Source organism: Apostichopus japonicus, chromosome 12, assembly GCF_037975245.1.
Source record: "Apostichopus japonicus isolate 1M-3 chromosome 12, ASM3797524v1, whole genome shotgun sequence".
NCBI classification, from domain to species: domain Eukaryota; kingdom Metazoa; phylum Echinodermata; class Holothuroidea; order Aspidochirotida; family Stichopodidae; genus Apostichopus; species Apostichopus japonicus.
The window spans coordinates 3,493,193-3,517,840 of record NC_092572.1 but is presented as its reverse complement, the minus strand read 5'-3'; the positions used below and the strand labels follow the sequence as shown (position 1 = coordinate 3,517,840).

General features: G+C 36.7%; 1 protein-coding gene across 3 annotated transcripts in view; it reads right to left on the bottom strand.

Annotated features, from left to right (window-relative positions):
- Nucleotides 1-7,384: 7,384 nt before the first annotated feature.
- LOC139976791 (melatonin receptor type 1B-A-like) overlaps nt 7,385-24,648 on the bottom strand; it is a 73,834-nt gene continuing 56,570 nt past the window's right edge. For all 3 annotated transcript variants that reach the window (XM_071985572.1, XM_071985573.1, XM_071985574.1), the window contains exons 2-3: nt 21,876-23,026; nt 7,385-11,141 (exon numbers count right to left, since the gene is read on the bottom strand). In XM_071985572.1, the coding sequence (XP_071841673.1) occupies nt 10,691-11,141; nt 21,876-22,612 (1,188 nt within the window). In that variant the 5' untranslated portion in view covers nt 22,613-23,026 and the 3' untranslated portion in view covers nt 7,385-10,690. The remainder of the gene's footprint in view (nt 11,142-21,875; nt 23,027-24,648) is intronic.

Sequence of the window (24,648 nt, the reverse complement as noted above, 5' to 3'; positions counted from 1 at the left end):
TTTGGTCATCTCATGGGCGGCGATCATGGGGGGGACGGGGGGACATGTCCCCCCCCAATATTTTAGGTGGGGGATATAGTATCTAATATGCCCCCCAATATTTCGTGGCATAGTTTTTTTTTAGCATATTTTTTAAAAACTTTTTATGGTATCGCTAGTAATTTAAAAATAGAAAATGCTTAAATGCACCTTACAAGGCCTGGGAAGTGCCACTTCCAACGATCTGGGAGGCATTTTCGGCCAAATTTTTCTTTCGCGCTTCGCGCCAACTTATGGTGGCGCTACGCTTAGATAGTTTGCCTACAAACTTCGCCCCTCCCTTGGCAAATCTCTCGCAAGGCGCCTGTCTAACCGTGTCACAATTTGTTATTATATATGACCGAAAGTAGTTTTTACTTTTTTTCGAAATGAATAGCTAGACGGACCGCATCCGTAGTTAAATTTGGTTTGCCAGTGAAAATGGAAAATAGGGCTGTAGCAACCATATTTTAAAAAAAGAAAAGAAAAAAAAGCCCCCCCCCCATGATCGCCGCCCATGTATATATATACATATATATATACATATATATATATATACATATATTTGTGTGTGTGTGTATATAAATATATATATATATATATATATGGGCGGCGATCATGGGGGGGGGGGGGCGGGGGGACATGTCCCCCAATATTTTAGGTGGGGAATATACGGTAGTATCTAATAGTAACTAATATTCCCCCCCCAATATTTGGTGGCATAATTTGTTTGTGTGGCTATAAACAGAAAATAATGCGTGAGATTATTTATCCAAATCATATTTGGCGGTGGCTAAAACTTCATCCAACACATGCTGCATGAGGTAAATGACTCTTCGTGGTCGTTTCTGTGACCTGTGACCGTATAGCATGTTGTCACTCATGATTATTATCATGTCTGTAGCCCCTACATATCTTGTGAATGAGTGTAAGTACGTACAATCATATATATATATATATGATCCACATCGATATGGGTTCACTGGGTTTCCATTTGGCCAGTTTCCTACAAGATTTCTAACCGCAGGCGCGTAGCCAAGGGGGGGGGGGGGCGAAGGGTGGAGACCGCCCCCCCCCTCGAGCATATTTTGGGGGTATTTTGTTTATGATATCGAAGTTTTATAGTAGCCGTTATAAGAGGTTTTAATATTTGTACACCAATAAATTAACTGTCTGAATTTTCGAAAATTCCTTGACCAACATTCTTCATCATACTTCCCTCAACTCGTGCAATTTTGACCGGTCTGTTAGGGGTTGAAGGGGGTTTTTCTCTATTGGTTGTCCATAGATGAAATTTTGTGCAACATTATGGGTAGGGTATGTTTTGAAGTGAATTTATTATTCAAATTCTGAACAAATAATGGGCTTAAAACCTTGAAAAGTGTGGCTGACGGGTATTGTGGGGCGTTACGTATAGAATTATCTACAAAAACAATGATCCACAGGAGATGCCATGAGGTCGAACATGATGTGTGACTGGTGACAATCTTGAAAAAGGTTATGAATGAAAAAAAAAACTATTAGGAAAAGCTTGGTTCTCAGGCTAAAGTGAATATCTGGTTGGTCATTTTCAAGCCCGAGAAGTGCCATTTCCGGTGATCTGGGGGCTATCAAAATCAAAAATTTTCTTGTTCGCTAGTAATTCGCCTGCACCCAAGCAAATGTCCCCCCCCAATATTTGAAACAGATCGCCGCCCCTGGGTCATCCATGGTTTGTCTTTAAATTTCCTCTTGGCTGACACCAACTTGAAAGGACAAGTTTCATTGAAACACCTTGTAATAATATCAATAAACTTATAGTATGAAGAATTAACATTTTCCGCAGTGTAAACTTGTTCCCATGGCTCATTACTAAGCTTGCTATCAAATGCATACATATTTACATCACTTTGATTTCTTATGTAGAAACAACCATTGTCAGGAACTTGACTTTTTGTATCGGATCCATGACTACAAATTGTAAAAATGGGGAGATGATCACTCACATCACAAACTAATATACCACAATTATGCTCGGCCCCAAAACATTTGTGAAATGTTATCAATTAATGTAGCAGACTGAATGGCGATACGCGTGGGTTTGTCTATCAAAGGAAGCATACTTAAAATAAACAAGGCATTCAAAAAATCACGTGTATGATTACTGTGCTCATAGTTCAATAGATTTAGATTGAAATCTCCACACATATAAACATTACATCTTTTATGTCTATACAGTTTCTCAAGAGTATCACACAATACTTTAAAAGATGAATCAGGTTGTCTGTACATACAAGATATCAAGACAATCTTTTTGTTTGGCACAGAAACCTTAATTGTAATACACTCTCAAGTACATTAGTCATTGCAAAACCCATATCATTCGAAACACTATATTTGAGGGTATTGCAAACATAAATCGCAACTCCGCCCCCTCTTTTATCTTTTCGATCTATATGGTGAAGATCATATCCAGTGAGTTGAAAAAGAGCAGTATTTGAGACATGACTCAACCAAGTCTCACTGATAGCTATAATATCAAAGTTAAAATGTAAGTTGTTTAAATAATCAACAAGGTAACAGAATTTGCAACAAGACTTCTACAATTAAAATGCACGACGGACAGACCACAATCGTTTGCATCATCTTTAAAGAAGTTGTCCGTATAATAGCTACAGTTATTATTATTGAATGAATTAAATAGATTATTATCAGTATCAATATCCTGCTCATAATCAAAATATTTTTAATCTGTATAGTTAAAAGTTTGGAAATTAAGATCAAACAATTGATTTCCGTGGTTACTAATATCATGCATGTCAAAATTTGTGTTAAGTAAAAAGTCTTCATCAGATAGCTCATTGACGGGATAAACGTTATCAGCCATAAGTGATTGTTACACAGCTTACAATATTGTTGCATACGTTTGCACTTGCAAGAAGTATGAAATGACTTACTCTGTCCTTGCACAGTAAAATAGACTCATTTCTTGCATTAAAAAGAATACTTCTACAACAACACAAAAGATACAAAAACATCACAGTCATATCCATTTTTGAGAAGAGAAATAAGCCACAGTGGGTACAGTAGTTTTTTCTTAGTTGATTTTTTTATGAGTGGGCACTTCAATGTTTGTTTACAGCTTTGCAAGGTCAGCAGATGAGTTGATTGATATTTTAGTTTCCTCTTGGTCATCAAGAAGATTCTATTAAGAACATTAAGTACTAAGAGTGCTTTGCTTCCTCACCTTCTCCCTGCTTCACTCATTGCAAACGATCGTAATACATATTGTAAACTTGGTTTGGTGGGATTTGTTAAAATTTCTGTTTCTGTGTGATGTCTAATCAGTTTCTTTAAACCTTTATTCACTGTTACGTCTGATCACAGAGTGTTGACCTAAGTACGAAGTATTTACGTCTTGCTTTTTTTTTTGTATGACAATAAAGTGATTGCCTGTTAAACTGAAATATGCAAAGCGATACAAATAATGTTGATGTAACCTAACACAAGTGGTCACGTTTACATGAAAAGTTGCATTAAACCAGACGCGGTAAGCATAATCCTAGTTTATTCTTTGAGTTACTACCATCGTGTAATCCATTAGGCTATAATGCTTGGACGTCATAGTTATTCATGCCTTGTTCCACAGTTGTTGAGTAAGTGTAATATTGTGACGAGCCCGCTTCCTCCGATAGTAAAACTATATCGGGACTCGCGATAGAAAGGTACTGGGATATCTTGATGCCGTATTTATGCTTCTTCAGGAGATGTCTCGAACGGGCGAAAACAATGAGTTCACAGAAAAACAATTTGACAAGATCGGATTTGATTAGTGATTCGGTATAATTTCTTCTCTGTCGATTCTCTTTACAAATAAAACTAAATTACAATGATTTGACTTGACTTGACTCCGTCAATTAAACAATTAGGAGTGATGAACTTTCGGCGGAGTGATAAATTTGCTGACCAAGTCATAAACTTTCGGCCCCATGCCTTTTTATACCTTACTTCTATAAAATCCCTCTGCGCATAATCAGAAGGCAGCCAATAACCTGACCATCCTGTATTAACTTAACGATATAAAAATAAGTGCGCTGGCACTGATCTGCCCTGATTGGTTGGGAGTTTGGAAGTCCATCCCCTTTCTATGGAAACTTCCATACCACGTGAGAGAACCTTCTCGAATGTTCCACAGACATAATGGAATCTATTTTGGGAAAAGGCCCTGTACCAAGATTCAATAAGATAGTTAAAAACTTCTCGTGGGAAAACTGAATCCATGACCTAGATAAATACATAAGAGGCCTGTAAGGTGTCTCGATGGAGTGTTTCGGTAACATCAAAGAGATGGTATCACTATTTCATAACATAAGGGCTAACCTGCTTCTCATCCTAATCGGTCATTTCAATTTTGACAAGAATGGTAAACAGATGTGTTATTGAGGAGGTTATCCAACGATAAAGATTTCCTTTTAACTGATGATTCAGCCAAGGATCTCACTTTTGTTTCAACGCTAAGCCTTGAATATTAACGAGCTACACATAACTACACACTGCCTTAAATCGTTCGTTTGTTAATTTCAGTGTTAGGGCTTTAAAAGATGGAGATTGGCACAAAGGTACCTTCCGGTCGTAAGATACATTTTGCAATTTTCAAGGCGATATTATATGTATTGTATGTATGTATTTTAGATCCTCCTGCAAGCAGGAACTCGCAAAGAAGCCTCATTGGCTTATCTTACCGAACTCAGTCTCTTGGATTCATATTTAACGTCCATAATTATGAATTGCCAAAAATATTGATTACTTTGAGGTGCTTAAAAAGCCATACACAAAGGAGATTATGCGCGTGAAGTAAATATTAAAAATAAGGAATTTCTCATTTGTTTAATTTAATTAAAGAGACGTTTCTGTTGTCTTGTATTATTTTCTGTATGAGGGAAAGTTAATTTTAAATTGTTTTTCATTTCTGCTGATAAACGAAAACCGCCGTTTCTAATTATTATGATATCAAGCTATGATTTTTGCGATGTTATCTACATTTATCAAATTATGTCTCTTGTAAAGTTTCGATCATAGTATGAAATAAAACCATGATAATTGAAACAACCGATCTTTATGGCTTATTCAATTAAAGCTGGTAAAGATGAGTACCCGTTATTCAGTTAAAACTAATGTGTGTTATAATTTCTTAATATGTCTTACATTTATGACCAGTTGCTACCGAGATGGACTTACAGACAGAAAGTACTAAACACACAATCCTATGCATAATGATTGGCTGGACTAACCAGACTACTCTTAAGGTTTCGCCAATAATTCGTCCACATTTAAACAGAAAAATGGACGACGCTAGTAAATTTTCCACGGAAATATATATATATATATATATATATATACCTATTATGTGAATATTCCTACAGCCTGAGGTAGAGATGCCTGACTTTATTAAGCTTGGAACCGTGATACGATGTTCCTTCGAAAAGCTATCCTCTAGCTCAACATCTTCCACAACAGCATGTAGGGTATAATTCATAGCTAATCTAAACTATATTTGTTGTTGTCCCGTTGCCTGTATGTTTGTATGAGAGCAAGGAGGAGGGGGGGGGGGTGTTGAGGGTAGCTCGTTTATGTCTTTATAAACAGTGTGGTGTTTCTTTGCTTGTTTCTTCTGTTTGTTATTTCACTTATGGAGTAATCTACTTGTTAATCCCTCAATGGTTTTTTTTATATATTAAGGTTAGGCTACTTTATTTGATTGTTAGCACTTTAGTCATACTAGTCAATCTAGTGACAGAATGAATGAATGTATAAATGAATTAAAGAATGAGTGAATTAATTAATTAAGTGATTTATCAATTATTGATTAATTAATATTAATAATTTAATCAATTAATGAATGAAGTGATGTTAAAGAGTAATGTTTATTGATTAATATTAAAGGCTTTACGCAATGAAGACTTTCAGTAAATTTAAATTTCCTCTACATGTCACTACCCCTAGTTGATGTCACCCTAACATTTACTATTAGCATATCTAAAGATGGTTCTATTTATTGTGGGTGGGTGGATTCGGGACGGAAGGATACAAAGAGCGGAAAAATTGAAAAAATGAGTAACATTTCACCAATTCCTTGTCCACTAGTGGCCGTGTTATTGAACAGCCTGAAATATATAGCATAATTATAATGAATACCAAAGTCGGTATCTTACTAACGCATAGATGGAGTAAAATATTAACCATTTTTTTTGTTTTTCAGTAAGGAAAAGAAAGGTGGTTTAATAATTAGCAATATGAAATAGATCAATGCATCTAATGTAATCCACAGAGGTCATTCGTGAACGAATTTTAAGCTATTGCAAATATTTTTCAGAGCTACTATCGACAGCTAAATTGCAAAGAGCGCCACGTTTTTGTTATAGTAAATCCCTGCAGGTACTCAAACGGAACGATTCTGTAACTTTCATTCTAGCTACTATACGTGAATAACGATCAACAGAATTGTAGTCAGCGAAGGAGTTTAAGAGAATATCTTAAAATAGATATAATACAAAAAAAATATATCGTTTCATTACTCCAATCTGTACATATATGTCAAGCGGTGGTTTTCTCGTCATCACATTAAAAAAGGTACATTAGAACGGTACACGAAGAGCAGAAAATGTGTGCATTTTTGTTATGCTGTCATTACGTATTATACCATTAAGAAGACAGCTAGAAACTAGCACTAATTTTTGGATGGATCTGTGAATCTTCTTGGCCATAACATATTACAGGGAATGAACCAAATTGGATTTTTTGTGACTAGTATGTAACATCATTTGTATTCTTAACAGTTATACGTACGCATTACTTACGACCACATACATATATAAGCAATTACAAAACTTATTACATTATTTGTTGTTGTTAATGTATTATGACATAGCATTGTGGGACTTAGAGCAAAACTTTAAAGCCCTCCCAAATAGCCCCCCCCCCCCCCCTTCGTACTCATCTAATATATAAGTTTATAGGTTTCCAAAAGGCGGATACAGGATTAAGAAAAGTAGGGGGACGGACAATGAGATCGTTGAAGCCGACTGTCATGGCGCGGTATATGGGGGTCTTTCCCATAAGAAAAATGACATATATTCATAAAGCATTGCAGAGGTATTGTAACTCTTACAAGCCATCCAACCACACCCCACCCCACCCACACCCCACCCACAAACTCCGCACTTTGTGTCCGTCATCAGGAACAAGATATTTCTCGCTAGGCATAGCTGTTTCAAGCAAAACACCTTGCGGAATGTCGGAGTTATACGTTGGAAGTTAGTAAAAAAGTTTAAAAAGTGCAACAAGTGCAATGAGAAACACAAAGAAAAACACAATATTTTCCAAAAAGTATTGCAGCTCCATTTATGAAATTTATTTACACCTTTTTATACAGATATGTCTCGCATAATAATTACAATTTTTGAAGAAAAAAATAACCAAAATTACATGAACAAATTGTTACGAGGAAAGAAAATGAGAAATGTGCCAGAATAAAATACTGATTTTCCTTTTCCCTGTTTTCTATTAGCCTGGTTAGCTGATGGTTATAAATTCCAAATGATTGTAATATTAATACTAACTTCTGTGATCAGTCATTGCTGCAGAAATAACGTTACAATTGTTCTCGTTTAACTATAGATATAGGTTTAGGATACTACAGACTGCTACCTTATTGAGGTAGCGCTGTATTTGGTATTAATTCTCTACCTCAATGTTGCAAACGGTCTACTCAATAAATATGTCTTTTTTAAGACTTTTAACATTTCTGGAAAAATCACTTTAATAAATGATATAAGTTTGTTTTGATTATTATATATAAATTTTTCTTGGGAGTTTAAAATATAAATATGTTTAATTGCTGTAACAATATAGTTAATAACAATGGAAGTATATCTGTCTTGTAATGCCTTACGTTTACTGGTGCCCTGCAAGATTCCCTATGAGTTGCTATACATTGCGCGAAATTTGATGACACGTCAAAAATAAAATTAGTTGAGTTGTAAATTTACAAGCAGCGTACCAACTCGACAATGTGATCACTTTCGTCAAGATGTAACCCTCTCGTTACTCAAGAACTCGGTAAATGTCTTCTTTTTTTGGACGTGATGTCAAGTAACGTGCCACGCAGCAGCTGGCCATGTGATAAATTGTCGAAAAGATGTCACGTTAGCGTACCTCATCAACTGGACAAATTTCTTATTCTGTGATGTTTTGTCGTTTTATACAGACACAGTAGCCTATAACTCTACCAATCACTTCTCATGTCTACTCAGGACCTCCGTATGTGATGGTGTAATCGGATATTATGCAAAAGGTAAATGTGCAACGCACAATGAACTTTGAAGTGTTTAAGTACCAAAATCGAAAGTGTCAAGAAAGCAGCTTTCACGCTGTTTCAGTGAAATGATATAGGTTAGCCCCAATCTCATAGCTTTTGTCCTATGATACACTTCCGTAGTCAGATGAACCCAGGAAAGCAAGAGCGGAAGTAATTAAAACAGTTTGACTATTGTTAAACGCGAAAAGATAACACTTTTTGTATTCCCGGTGGACAAAATTTAAACTAGCAGAGCATACTCGCATTTGTTTCGCTTGTTATGTTCTGGATTATTTCCAAAATTGGCTCATACATATAGAGAGGAGAGTTTTAATGAGAGAGGTAATGTGATAGATAACACAATTAACACGTGACATAGAACTCAAACATGGACGTGATTGTATGTAAAGTAGTTGTAATGATTTACAAGCGGTTATACGGAGAAGCTTAGTATTATTGATACAGTTACTATCACAAAGTACAGAGAGGTTTGCGTATAACACAGAACATTTTCTTATTTCTTAATCTTCTCCGTAACGTCTGTTACATAAGGTCAAGATGCTCTCTTTCCACCCCTGTCGATCTTCTGCAGCTCTTCTCACATCGGACCAGCTTCTCCAGCCATTCTTGTCTCTCTCTTTAGTTACTGTCCTTCTCCAAGTAACACAGAACATACGAAACTATAATGTCACACCTGTACAGTATACGCAGAGTCGTCCTCGATATATGCGTGGATACACTGTCCGCATTAGGGAATATGATATGTTGATTTAGTCTAATATAACATTGGTTCAGTTACTTTTATATTCAGTCTTCTATAAGATAATTCTATAGTGTTACAATCAATCATCTTTACAGTGTAAGAAAATGGGGATATGTTTGGGACATGGATTGTTGTAATTGACCAATTGTGGGAAATTTCTTCGACTTAGATGAAATGTTTAAAAAAAAATGCTTATAAGACTCTCGACGATTTAGCAATTTTTTTTTTATAGATTTTCCCACATGGTTTGTTGGACATACTTTAAGACATAATGAATACAAGGTCAGTATAGCAGATTGATCAAAAATATTAAGCGTCCAAATCGTGTTCTTCTTGTCCGGATTTCAGGGATCGCCAAATTATTCCACTAAGGGAGCCTCATAACGGATGGAAGGCTACCAACCATCCCATGGCCTCCCAGTTTAACGTCACAGGCCTAGACTCTCGCCCAGACCTCCCGTCAAGAGAGCAAATGTTTTCTAAGAGACATAGCTTAGTAAGTTTCTGGTAACATTGGTCAAGATACACATGTTTGGCATCTTTACACTGTTTATGTTTTAAGTCATGCCATGAAATGTTATTTGTCAATACCTGTTTGAATAGTTCAACAGAGTTTTTTTTGTATCAACCATTCAACTACAGTGGTGCACCAATCAGTCAAGTCAAATTGATTTCAGCCTACCGTCGTTCCAGAATTAAATACATCAGAGTTAGTTGCAGGTGAATCAGTGCCTATTGAACGAACCTTTATTAGAGGAAAGAAGGTCCAACGGTAGTTATCGATAATGTTTAATCTGAGATTCAAAGGTTGTTTCCTAGAAAGGTTATAATCTTCTCAAAAATTTAAGGTTCATAGTTGACAATCATTTCCTGATATAGCGGAATGTCGACGTCACCAAATGCGTCAGTTATTAGGAATGTCTGAGCAATAAGCAGAATATAAATATAATATTTTTATCTGCCTTGTATCAGAATTTGAACTAATTTACAAAGTGGTAATATGACTGTATCTTAATTAGAAGTATTGTTATCTCTATAACAGCTGTAAAATCGAAACAAATGGCTTCGAGAAACAAAATTTAATTCTTGTGTATACTACATCAGTTCGTATGAATCTACCGAAGGCTTAGCATTATAAGCCTAATCTTACAAGAACATTTTCCAACATTAATTCGTAATATGCCTTACACAATATACATTATTTCTTCACGATCGTCAGTAATTTTGAAGGATTTTGTATTCTTATTAAAATAAATGACTTTTCTGTAGATATCTCACATCCATCTTAACCATCATAAGCATCACTCTTCTTCATTGCATTCGCCTACTTCGTTACACTATAACGATTATAGTTACAGTATTAAGAGTTTCGTCTGACAAGTCCACATGATATTGTAATGTCCAACCCTTGGTAAGGATAAATAGGTCGTCATACACAGTCATGATATGACGTAGATGACTGATGGCATATTCCCACTTCTGACACCATATACATGTACACACAAACGCCGTAGGATGATCATATCGTTCCATAATATGACGTTCTTCACCTCTCTCACCATCTGTGCATCCCTTCAGCGGCATTTCATACACAGTAGTCTACCCTCACGTACCGAGTCAATGGGTTCTGGTATGGTTTTCCATCTGCACAGAAGTATGGCTTTGAAAATGTTTTTAAAGTAAGGATGTTTTGTGGCGTAAATCACCCAGTTGATACAGCTGTTGAACATAAGAATGGTGGCAGCATAAGGTACAAATGGCGCCCCTTGTTTGTCATCCAATAATAAGACGAACAAGTAGGGACTTATGCAAATGAGGAACGCACAGAGAACGTAGAAAAGATTCTTCGTGATTTCGATCTGCCTCTTTGAAAGGTAAGTCTTGATAGACCGATGACGTCGCATTACACGACGACCGCTAGCTGTCGTTGATCGCTGAGATGCGAATGTCGCCCTCTTAGCAGAAGCAGAGACAGAGGGGATCGGGCTTGAAACGTTATTTCCATTTGATGATGTCGAATGTACTCTGAAATGACAAAAACAAAATACAAATTTATTCAACCGAAGCACGTCCTTTAGCAAATAAAGTAAGAGAATCTAATTATTCATTGTTTCACTTTGTTTCAGTAACACGTTGTGAAAAGATGCATTACCCAAACACTACAGTACAATAAAGAGTACACCTTGTCATAAGGGTTAACCCTAACCCCTATCTTGTCATAAGGAGTTCTCTCTTTTTTAGGGATACTTAATCTTTGTTTAACAGTTTTGTTAACATTATTAAAGGACATTCTTGCTCACTAAATGAGAGTGCCTTTCTTTGTTAACTAAAATTCAAAGGTAACAGGACTTACACGTTTTTATTAAGTGTACTATAAGATTTATCCTTTTTTTTATTTCCCTTTTGAATCGCTTTGTGGTTAGCCACTCAATTCATTGTCAAACTTCCCTGCGTAAACCTACATTCTTGCCTTCAGCCTCTTCACACCGCCGCCCCCCCCCCCATCCTTCTAAATTCAGATTCAAACCTTTCCTGCCACCCCTCGGTCTGATGAAAATATTAAACGAAACCTTTCGTGTATGATCGTTTTTACCAGGGTTGTTTATTACCTTGCTAGTTTCAACAAGTACCACAACCCTAAATATAGAACTTGCCATCCGTTTGCGGAAAATTTAAAAATAGAATAAAGATTAATTTATCTATTAATCAAAGCTAAAAGCAGACAGCGTACCTGGAAGGATAACATGTTTAATGTTTACATTTTAAAATTCAGGAAGTAACAAAAGAAAACTTGCATATTTTTGATCAATTATTAATTAAAGCTAACCGTACAGTCAAGGTGCTTGGATAGTCGCAACGATGGCAAAATCGAGGTACAAACGCATCAAATTTTATTACATACCTATGACCGTTACATTACGCACATATAATTACATTATATTACATTACATTACAGTGGGCATATAATATTACCTGACATCACGTTACATTACAATACGCACATATTATTACAGCGAGAAGGTTGTGAGCTATTATAAGCCGTCTAGAAACTTTAGATATAATGTATAATACATAAGGTGAGAGCTTTTTACGAGTTTGATGCGTGTTGTTGTTCAACGGCTAAATAATTGAATACTTTCAAACTTAACCTCTGTATAGCTATATATAAGGCTGACTGATTTGTTGCCCAACTGCCCCTAATAATCCCCTAGTGTGGCTACGGTCTTTTCGACGGTCCTTTCCACTCCTAAATTCCAATGTAATACCATCACTTTAAGTTGTTTTATTCTGTTTAAAACTAGTCTTTATCTAATTGCTTAACTCGATGGTAACCGTTATTTTCATATGAAATTGAGACTTCGAGACATTTTTATGTTTTATTTGTTTACCTAATTTTTATTATTATTTTGTGGTGGTGGTGTGGGCGGGATACTTATCTAGGAACAGTGATGTGTAAAGAAAATCGAATAATGCGGAAATGGCGAATTTCAAAATGACTAACGCTGGTAACTATTAGATATAACGTTAAAATTAATGAGTTTCTCACTGAAATCCATAGCAGCAATTAACGTGTGCCGCAGCGTTCATATTATACTGACGTCTAAAGCATGGAGGATAACATGCAGTTTTTATAGTTAAAACTTCCCCCCTTCAGCATCAATGGTTAGCATATAAATTGGACAGCTTCAAGGTAGTACGTAACCTGTTGGTATTCATCATTTATTTACCAAATAAACATGACATTTATCATCATTTATTTATTTTAAAAATGTGACATTTATCCTCAGGATTCATCCCTAAATCGACTCGTAAAGTATCTCCATGCTGTATACTGATGTATTCCTGCCAGCAAATAGAAAATATTCTACACGAGACTTGACGATGTATCTGCATATTTTTTTCTTCTGTTTTTTTCTTCAAAATTTTAAACCACATCTTAACACTTAGTTACTGAATATGAACATGATTTATAACAGAAAATGATTCAAGATTATTATTTGAAAGACGTATAATTTATGGCAGTGCAGATGGTGGGGGTTAATAGAGCTGAATGTGAATGGACGGGAGAGCCCCCCCTCACCATACCCCTCCCCATCCCACTAAAAGCAAATAGTACCTTCTAACTCTATTCTCCCAAAAAAAATTGAGATCATAATTAAGCACAGCGATAATTCACCCTTTATAATTGTTACAAAAAAGAAAAATATTTGGAAGTTTGACAGATAAGAAGCGATTTACATCTAGACATTTACAATCTCACTGAGGAGTCCTCTTCTTTCAACTTTTGTTCATCAATATACCCACCCTTACACCGCCACCCCTACCCCCGTCCTCTTAACACGCTTTTCCATTCCACTAATCTCACACACTACCTCTCCCATGCTACAATTCATTCTGCACAAGGTAAAAAGTAGTGTGGAAATATGAGCTAGAACATATTCTACTGCAACGGAAGGAGTTATATGTCTTCTTACCAAGAACACAATTCAAAATTTCTCATAAATCTTCTCCAGGCTTAATTTAATTTTAATTTAATCCCCACCCCCCCCCCCCACCTCTCTCTCTCTCTCTTTCTCTCTCTTGTTTGAAAAAAAGATAATTCAAATCGTCGTTGTTCTCCAGGACCATTCACACTATATATTTTTTTTTTGTATAAAGTCACAGAAACATAGCTAGAGGAGTTATACTTGATTGAGACACTTCTATCAAGGATATAAGAAAGTGTAAATTTATCATCCCTGGCAAAATAATCGTTTCTGAAGTGATCAACAACGCCGAACAAGCGTCAATCAAGGAGATAAAATATCCATGTCAACGACTCTAGTCTTTTCTTATCGTAATCCAGTTTGGTATTCAGATAAATGAAAATCGACCCTGGATTAGGACAAAATGCTTCAAGGTATTTTAGATGCGATGCAAGTTTATTCACCACGAAAAAAACCCCAAAATGATTATTCTTTTGTCCTTTTCTTCTTTTAATATAAGCGATTGAAAGTTAATTTTAGGACTACAAAAGTCACGTAGTTTTATCAACACCAGTCCTTTAAGGAACAAATTTATTTTCCGTTTGGACCTTCTGGCCTTTATTTATTCCGTGTCTGAAAGCTAAATAGGTAAATGGATGAAAGAATAAACAAGAAGGGCTCTCAAATTTCAGTATGAAATTATGTGTTGTTTTGTGGGAAGTTTTGCGGATATTTTATACATTTATTTCTTGGTTCCGTAATATTGCAAGTTGCGTTTACAACACTGTACTGACTTCAATTTCAAAGATCACATATTGTTACACAATTTGATATTACCGGTAAATTATGTACAGGAATCTAATTCTCAGGCTATCACAAAGCATAACAAAGTGTGGATGCATTTGAGGTTTTGTTTATAAAAAAGCAACCGACAAAATGGAATACTTTTATCTGTTGAAAGTACGATATCCATACTGCATGCACGAGAAACGATATCATAGATAGATTGCACAAACATATTCGAAAATTAATTTTAACATTCATATCTTCCCAGAATGCACCACTTCCGGCTAAAGGGATACCAATGTAATTGAATCAATAAGAAATACCGTGACGGAACTATGCATTGCCTATTTGCTCTCCAAAAGAGTTAAGCTGACCACCCTATCGTGAAATATATATAGCCTTTCTCAGGTTCTCAGTACAAGTATTCGTAAAGCTTAAGAACATTGAGAAGACAAAATTATATATATATATATATATATATATATATATATATATATATATATATATATATATATATATATATATTCATTTCAATCGTTGTTTCATTAATTCGTTTTATTTGATTGAATAAACACCTACCCGGATGCGGATTTATTAGCCTATACACGTCATGTTAGTCTGGTAAGGCTAATTTGGTTAATTCCTACAGCTAAGCTAACCCTAATCTTAAAATACAATTGCGTGTCCTACTTGTCACTGGCGACAAAGTGATTATTCCACACATTGCCACCGTACATGTATGCAGGGGCGTACAGAAATTATTCTAGACCTACACGAACAATTAAATCATCTGTAAGGTCATCTTTTTGAAGTATACATTCTATTCGTGGAATATTCATGGGAGTATCAAATATTTCTGACGAGCGGGAGCCCGGACTTGAACTATTCTCGCCCCTTATTTCACCTCAGGATGGAAGCTATATAGCTCCCTTCCCGCCCCTCCCTTACCCCTCCCTTACCCCTCCCTTGCCCCTCCCTTGCTTCTCCATTGCCCATCCCTTGTCCCTCTCGACTATGCACATGCCGCTAATAATGATACGTCAGCAATTTCTGTGGGACTTTTCGAAGAGAAGAATTATTTATGACACTCAAGAAATTAATGGCAAGTTCTCAACGTGGATATATATCATAGTGCATTAGGAGCTAATAGACCAGACTTAGCAGGTTCTGTAACGTTATTTAAATTACAATATACGTACAGAGACATACAGACATGGATTCGACTTGAACGTCTCTTAGATGACAAAGTATCATGTTCAAAGAGGCTCTTGTCTACCTGCAAATTAAGTTTCTAGTTGACATTGTACCAGCTACTTTTCGGTTGTTATTCATTGTATTTTGATGTCAAGTAAAAGCTACGGCGAGGAAAGAATGATAGTTAGCCTAAAGTAGAATAAAAGTTACAAATCATTTCCTGATCAACGGAATAGGATGCTGAGATTCTAACCATAAACACACCAACTGAAGTGAAAGTGCTATACCTATGCAAACTGTATGAGCTATGGGGTAGTTTTGAAAACTATTTGGCCGGCAGGGAACATGGCTCAAATGACACGTGAATGTCATTGTTAAACACGTGACTGTAGATGAGCTGCTGCCAATGAGAAGCAAACATTTTCAGTCTAAATATCTCCCAGTTTTTGTCTCCAAAATGAAATTAACGATCATCGTTATTCATGATGACAAATTTAATTTTCCTGTGCTAAAAGTAAATATCACAAATTTTGTATAATGTCGCGCTCGCGTTTCGATCTAGCATTAAAGGCCATTAATGCGCATTTGGCGTTCTATGCTTTTCATTTTTCTATATAGTCTGCGAGGTAGTTTAAATATCCTAATACCCGCATAATACTCTATGCAATGGCGATATGAGGTGTTATATCAGTAAGAAGAGAAGTCAAGAGATATAATAGAAGCGGAAGCTCGTGACAGTAATTTACAAGCTATTTGTTTGTCAGTTTCATTGTGCATTCTGTATGCATGACACGTTAAGTAAACCTGAAAATGGAACAACGATGGTATAGGCCTATAGAATTTCTTTCCAACTGAGTTTCTGATTTATATTAAAGTACATTCTTTCGTAATTTACAAAGACTAAATATAAACCGATAACAGCCAGACTGTTAAACCGAGATATAATGAAACGAGAATTGTTTTAACATAAAACTATTGGATGTGAAATATAAAACTAGAATGATCGATTAAAACCGAAACTTCTTCGCAAAATAAAAAAAAAAACACACTTCCTGATTTAATCATAAATAAAGAATAAACTTATATAGGTATATAAATGGAAATATAGATTTGACGATTAGTTTCGATCGGCTGCATATGCAATAGATTGAAAGAAACTCATCTTTTGTCGCTAGAAAGATGGATCGTTATTTTGAGAGAATCACTTTGAGAGTCACTTATTCACTGTGTGTAGAAGCATGTACGTTAGTGTGTGTCATAGTCACTACAATATACTGAGAATTGTTATTATTCTTGTTCAGTTGTACTTTCTTCTCTCTTCCGAGCCTAAATTCTTCCTTCATCTCTGTCTCTCGCATTCTGTTTTCATCTTTCCTCATATTTATTCGTCTTCTCATTTTTACTTGTGCTCTTTTTTTCTTGTCTCTCATTTTGGTGAATTGAATTGAATTGAATTGAGTTGATTTATTTTATTTTGTTTTTGTCTTTATTGTCAATGGCCTTATTAAACATATTTCTGTTCTAAAGTGTCCTTCATATTATGTTATTTTGTTGTATTGAGTTTTTTTTTCATTTTTCATTCTTTGTTGTCAATAGCCTTATTATAACCTACCTCTGTTTTATAGTGTCATCTATATGATGTTATTTTTACTGTACGATGTGTCAGGTTTTTGTTTTCGATACAAAACATAAATTTCAATTGAATTGCTACGGAAAGTATAGCTTTTACTGGACACTACATTTCCCTGCCCCCGTCTCCGTTCCCAACTAACCCCCACCATCCCTTACCACTCACTCTGGATATATGTGATCGACAATGCGTTAGGTGATGCCTTTAAACTTAGCGTCCGTCTAACGATAATTCCTCGCAGCCAACATTTATTATATACCCACACTCACAAACTCACCCAGACTCTTCTGGGTAACAATAAGTTGGCCTCTTATGCCGCCTTCCGTCAGTTAATATTGTTTTGCTCACCACTCTCTCTGCCCTACAGACAAATAAATTAATGTCGTGTGGAATTGAGGGAATTATTAGGCAGAAAGGAGTGTAGCAAGGAATAACCATTCTGTAACTTAATGCAGTCTGATTGACAAGATTAGAAAGAAAGTGAAAAACCTTCATTAAACTTCCATATCGATGTTAATACTCGCTGTGTATGCGCGATTGTGTGTGTACATACGGTACGCATATATGCATACGGTGCAGTTTCATTGTTCCTGTTTACTTCTTCAAGAGAAGTGATTTGAGAAAGACCTTTTAAAGATATCAGTCTGACGGAAGTGTCATTGAAAGTGAAACTGTAGATAACAATCGACAAATGTAGACTTTTGCCATGTCGTTCATACATAATTCAAACACGGACAAGTGTACTGGATAGGTAAATATGTAAAACGATCATCCAATGAACATTTGTCATTATCAGTCATAACACATAGTCCTTACAGCGCGCCCGTCCGTTGGTTGGTAACCAATAGTTACGGTCCAGAAGAGCGGTGAAAATATCACTTCAGAGAGATCCTATGACTATTGCCCAGGCGCGGCGGAACGGAAAAAATATTGGGGGGCTAATGTGTGGAGACTATCTAAGCGGAGCGCCACCATCAGTTGGCGCGGAGCGTACAAGAAAATTTTGGGTTATTTCAAACCCCCAGATGGCCGGAAACGGCACTTCCCGTGTGTTTTATGCTGCGAATACCTAGCCCTAAAATATGGGTCTCAAGTCTGCAATTTCTCAGATTGCACGTAAAAGTCTGTAAAAACATTGTAATTTGTATATTCGATGGTGTTTTAAGAGAGTAGCTATTATACTCGTAGTGTACTCGCAAAGACGTTTTTGAGTGTAGTAAGGGCAGTGGCAGAGCTAGGGGTATTGGTCGGGGGGGGGCAAGAATGGTCTGTAGGGGCGCTTTCGACACTATCTAAGCGGAGCGCCACCACAGGTTGGCGCGGAGCGTAGAGAAAAATTTTGAGTAAAGATACTCCCTAGATTGCAGGAAATGACCCTTTCCGGGCCTTGCTAATTTGCAGATAAACGGAGAATAAATAGGTGTCGTCGCCATTTTGTCGGAAAATTACACCAACAGAATATGACAAATGTCAATAGGTATATGAGAGCGCAATAAAATAGTCAATAATAGCGAATAAGTAAAGAGTATAGTGAAAAGCTGAAAAGGGCGCCAGCAGTCCATTTGAGTCTGTCGGGGGGGGGGGGGCATCCGCCCCCTGACTGTATATATGGACGCTCCGCCACTAAGTAAGGGGATGTTGGAGAACTGGCTGAAATGAGGCAAGTCATTGGCCTAAGACGAAGTTGTGTTACGCTTACTGGTACTCACACTCACTGCTTCCACTTTTCACGGGGCGTGAAGACGCGTTTGGGGTGACAGTGTGGTCTATAGCCAGGGGACGGGCCGAGGGTCCCCTAGCAATTACTAAAATTATTACACCTATATAGTATACGTGTGCATCGGACAGATCGACAAGTATGCATTGAAAAATGGGCAGATGCACGTTTCGGAGCCTTGGTAAATATTGGGGGGGCTTATCATGCATTTGCCCCCTCAACTTTTTCATTGGGGGGCTGAGCCCCCCCCAAGCCCCCCCGGTTCCGCCGCCACTGCTATTGCCCGGTCTCAAATTTCAGACAATTTGCAAAAATATTAGCTTTGCCGCAGGAAATTGTCACTTATAAGATATAAAGTAGCTTATTTTCATCCACACTCAATGTTTAAAGCAACGAAAAGGGTGTAGAGAAATTGCATCATTTATGATCTGATGGTTTTGACGCGCAATCGATTGGTGCGCGCATTCAATTGTCGCTGCTTGCGAGCTAACATTATCAACCTCGATAGCACCCCCCCCCCCCAAGCGTTACTAGATATTCCCAAACAAGTCAATTATATCAAATCTTTTCGACTTATTTTGCTGAGACCACCCTCGGAGAGTTTACTCACATTGAGAATAATTTTTACTCTTCGATTTGAACCTCCATATACAGTCACCAACATTATGAGAAGTACAATTACAGAAAATGGAAACAGTTGCAATGTGCTGAAACCTGGGCGTAAATTTATACTGACTTTCAACAGACATTTGAAGTAGTTTTCAGTGTGCTAAAACCCATATGTAACCCATACATACATGTATCCCTATGTCCTTGTTCTATCACAATTCAATATTTACATTTATCAAAATATGATACCTCACCCTGTACTACAGAAATGTATTATCGATTAGGTCGGACTCTGAGGTACCCCAGGGCTATAGCCACCTTGAATCCCATCCCACCCCTTCCCCGCCCGCCTGCTGAGGATGGCTACAGAGAGGCTTGTTCAGTACTAGTAGTTCCTGTGAGGTTACGCTATCAAGTTTGCTTTGATTTTTCGAGTCAAACTCGTCACCCATGGATCCCCTATCGAAACATAAATATGAATATCGTCCAAGAAAGAACTATTACAAAATTTTAGTCATGAAGATTGATAACAAGCTATTGACAAAAATGGAAAGTGAAAAAAGGGGGCCCGGTGTTGTAATTGTCCCCCGTAACCCAACTTGACCTTTGGCATATATGGCTCTTTTCAGAGTGTACATGATTTAAACGGTAAGGGTGAGACAAATCATATGTTGCCCCTAACTGCATTAGGTAGGCACATGGACCTTCATGACTGGACGGGAGGCGGAACCAAGGATTTATATAAAGGAGGGTGTGTTCCATCCATAAAGCCTATGGGTTAACACCCCCCCCCCATGGTGCATTCTGGGGCCAACTTAGTCAATTAGTTAGATCGATAATTAGGTCTGAACGCAAGGTTGTGATACTTTTTATATTTTCTGGAAGTTGAAAGAAGGGTGTACATCCTAACAATCCCTGGATTCTCACGACGTCCTGCAGGATCTGGGTGAATAGTCTAATTCTTCAAGGTAAATGTAACAAATTCCCCCCGATTGGAAGAAGTTTCCCTTGCCCTCCGCCCTCCCTCCGCTTATTTTGGCAAGCCACTGGTAACGATATCCATTGCTACTTCAAAGCAGCAATAATGTTTTAAGAGACAATACAGCACGCAAAGTTTATCTACATATCATAATCACAATACACCCTAAATAATAACTATACCTGTATCATTATGTCAGCCTACGCTAACCAAAGAGATCTTGAAGTGCATTGTTGGGGAAAGCGGAAACATCGTCAAGGTTTATCCATCGACATCCATGTTTTATTCTATCCCGAAACAAAGTGTTTTTTTCACTTTCATTTTTAACATCCTACTTTTCTTCGTTGTCCATACTTTTTTATGGGCAATTTCTATGTTTCGAAAGTATCTCAAGCAAGACTTTCCCATTATTTTTTTTTTATTTCCTTGTCATAATAACTATCATAATAACGCCAACTTTTTTTTTCTTCATTTTCTTATACTTTTCATTATTATCTCCCTTTCCACTGTCAAGGAGGATAAGTGTCTGTCCGTATTTGATTTATCGACACACATTTTAGACGGCTTCTCGAAGCTAGGAAAACTGTAATTTAATTATATCGTCAACACTTTCTCCGTAAAATATTTTACAGCGTTAACTTATTCGATGCCTATTGTGTATCGTACAATAGCACTGCGTGTCATAATTGATCATGTGTCCATATATAGTATACAACGAAATAAAAAATTTGGTCGGTATGCTACATTATATGTGTGATTTGTAATCATCAAAATGTCTTACAAGTCAGCAAAATCTTCTGAAAAACTTTAACATGAAACTTTCAAGAAACTATTTCAGCTGATACCTTATATTTTTATTTATTTTTTATTCCATAATTTGTATGAGTAAATAAGGAGATATTTACGGGCCCATAAACATTTTATGGCCTACACATTTTGGTTTAGTTTCATGTTTTCTGAGAGGATAACGAGAGCTTGTTAAAAATTTAAAAGAAGTTTAAACTTCGTGCAGCAGGCAAACAGTTACGGTTAACGCCTCACAGATGATCGCAGGTTTCAACAAGTTTTGAATATAAATGAAATCAAACTTAGCATTATGATAACATAATTCCAAGGTACCTCTCTAAAAAAGGTACTGTCGATTTTAAATTTTACTGCATTTCGTGAAAATATTATGTTAATTAACTTTTTTATAGATAAATATACAATTGTTCTACTTCATTGCTGTAAGAAGAAAATTATGAAGGAATTATCATGAATGAAGTTTATGAATATTCATGAAATGAAATGTCTTATATGGAAATTTGCATATACGTCGTATTGCAGGGAAAAATGCGAATTCAGGGATTATGGGAAACGAAAATGTTTTGGAACTTACCCGTTTTCGTCATTTGTTACACTTTGTGTATTTGCTGGCGAAGAGACCACCTCAGGGTCTTCCCGGGTAGCTAGTTTCTGCGCATGCTTAATAATATGCGCGTAGATGCGTATGTAACACACTATTACCGTGATGAGTGGAATAGGGAAAAGACCGAGACCGATAATTATATCGTAGAGATGTTCATACTCGGTATCCAATAGATCGGAACAGGTATGGTACTTCTGGTTATACCCTACCTCACCCCAGCCTATAATCAGCGGTACATTGACCACACATACAGGGATGATCCAGATAAAGGACAGCCATATTATAATGTTTCTCTTAGAGCCAAAGATCTTCTGGTAATCTTCGATAGTTTTCGTGATCAGTACGAACCGATTAATTGAGATTACTCCCAGAGTGTATAAACTGACACCTAAACACGTCATCAATGTGGTTGCGGAGACTGCGCATATCCAATTAGCAAACGGCCAACCGTTCCTGGAGAGAAGAGCGATGATGTTAGACACGATACCCAAACATGTTACCAAGTCAGCAATAGCCAGGTTAACCACGAACACATTGATAGCCTTTCGCAGTTTACGCGAAACATAGACAGAGAAAATGACGAGTGCATTGCCGAAGACTCCTGACAGCGATATTAATATAAGCAGACAACCTATCAGGATCCTTTGTCCATAATCAGTAAATTCCCAACATTCATCACCTACGCAACTTGTTTCGTTCATCGCCATCTTGTATAAGTCGATATATTAAAAAGTGTTAAGTCGATGAAACGTCTGCCGATTTTGAATTCTGATATAATATTTCAGATTTCTTTTTTTTTGCGAAGTCTGGTTTTAGATATTTAGTATTACTTCTTCCTCGCTACTGCTGCTGCTGTTGTTGTAAAATTGCTGATTTATTTCCAAAATTCCACGAATCTCGAAAGATCAATTTCAGCTGAAGTGGCAACCAGAGATTCAAAATTGACAAGATTTCATAAAAAAAATTGTCAACAAAGCAAATTATTACGAGACGATCAAAAATGAACCAAATTTCGAAATAGGTTAATATATTCCGGTAGTCCTTCTCTTGGCACTTGGAAATTGTACATCAAGCTACTTCTAAATCATGCTTCGTCTAAAATAGGTTGTTGTTACTTTATCCTGCAATAAAAAGAAAGGAAAGATTTGACATTGGATTTTGGCAGCTTCGCATCATAAAGCATATTTTATTCTTGAGATTTTATGCATTAGAGTTTTTCGCATCATATATACACCCAAACTAGCGTCTGTTCAGTTTACATCAACAAGTTCTGAGCCAAAGCTCTTGTCTGATGGGATATCATTATGTCTTGGGTTCTGTCAGGAAACTTATACAATTTGAAAATAGATTCAAGTGAGATAACGTATTGCTTTAAAATGTTAAACAATGGTAAAAGATAATTCCACGGTAAACTGACTAGACCAGTTTGTTTCACTGTTACTAAGAGACTACAAATCCAAAGGCAGTTAAACTTGCATAGATGTTATCAGGTACCATCATCGACACAGACAGCTGGGCTACAAATGTTCCGGTGTATCTGGTATTTGTTGTAAAAGTATTTCAAGAACATCTCAGTTGCAAACATTTTTTAACTTGGTGCATATTTCAGAAGGTTACTCCGACAAGTAACATATGAGGAAAATAAACCTTGTTACTGACACCGGTGCGGCTTATTAAACGGGAACGGTCTGCCTCGGGTAACATGCAAGGGGGGGGGGGTTGCCATGTCACAGCCATAATATATAAGAGGGGCGGCTTGGCCGGGTACCGTTACGGATGGGTTGGGGTAGCCACATGGAAAGGGGGCCCCGATTCTCATTATTACTAATGTTTTGCCCAAAATACAGGAAAGTATCCGTTATTTTGTTGCCGTATAGAAGTATATATGTTTAGCCGTTTAAACAAACAAGAGGAAAACATTTAAGAAACATTCATTAAAGAATGAAAATTTCCAAACATTTAATCAGTACAAAGCTTTGCCCAATATCGCACCATTTTGCATCTAAGCCACTTACATAAATCAAACTTTCTCACCCCCTCCCTTTAGACCCCTCCCATAGGACGGCATCTCCTGCACGGTGTAACAAAGGAAGGGTCCACCTGGGTGCCAGCTATTCTAGGCAAGACACCGGTTGACACCTTTAGCATATGATGATGGGGAAGATAACGAGGACTTGTTCATAAAGCTAGTGAATTATATTTTGAAATCTTTTACAACATTAGACAGAACTTAGTAACTTTAGAGTCAAGCTATTGACTGACACAAAGCATTAAACACAGAGTAATATGTCGTAATAAAGGTACAGCGACATATTTCTTTCTATCCTGGTGGAAACAATCTCAGTAATCTGAAAATACAAGACTATATTCCTCCTTTTTTTTACCGTAGAAAATACACTGAGCCTGTCATTGACTAATATATATATATATATATATATATATATATATATATATATATGAAACGAAAAAAAGGGATCTTTATTTCCCTTGCCTATTACAAACAGAAATGATTCAGTTTCTACGTTTCCATCTGGCCCGGGTAGAGGCTCCTCTATCCCCTCCCCCCCTCTTCCCCCTCCCCCTGTTTCCGTACACCTATATCTATATAGAAATACTAATCTGGATTGAATATTATTTTATATTACCTTAAAGAACAAATAGACAATAGCATAACGTACTTCTAGTTATATACTGATTCTCTATATGGCACTCGATAAAGGAATTACTTACTTTGTATTTCAAA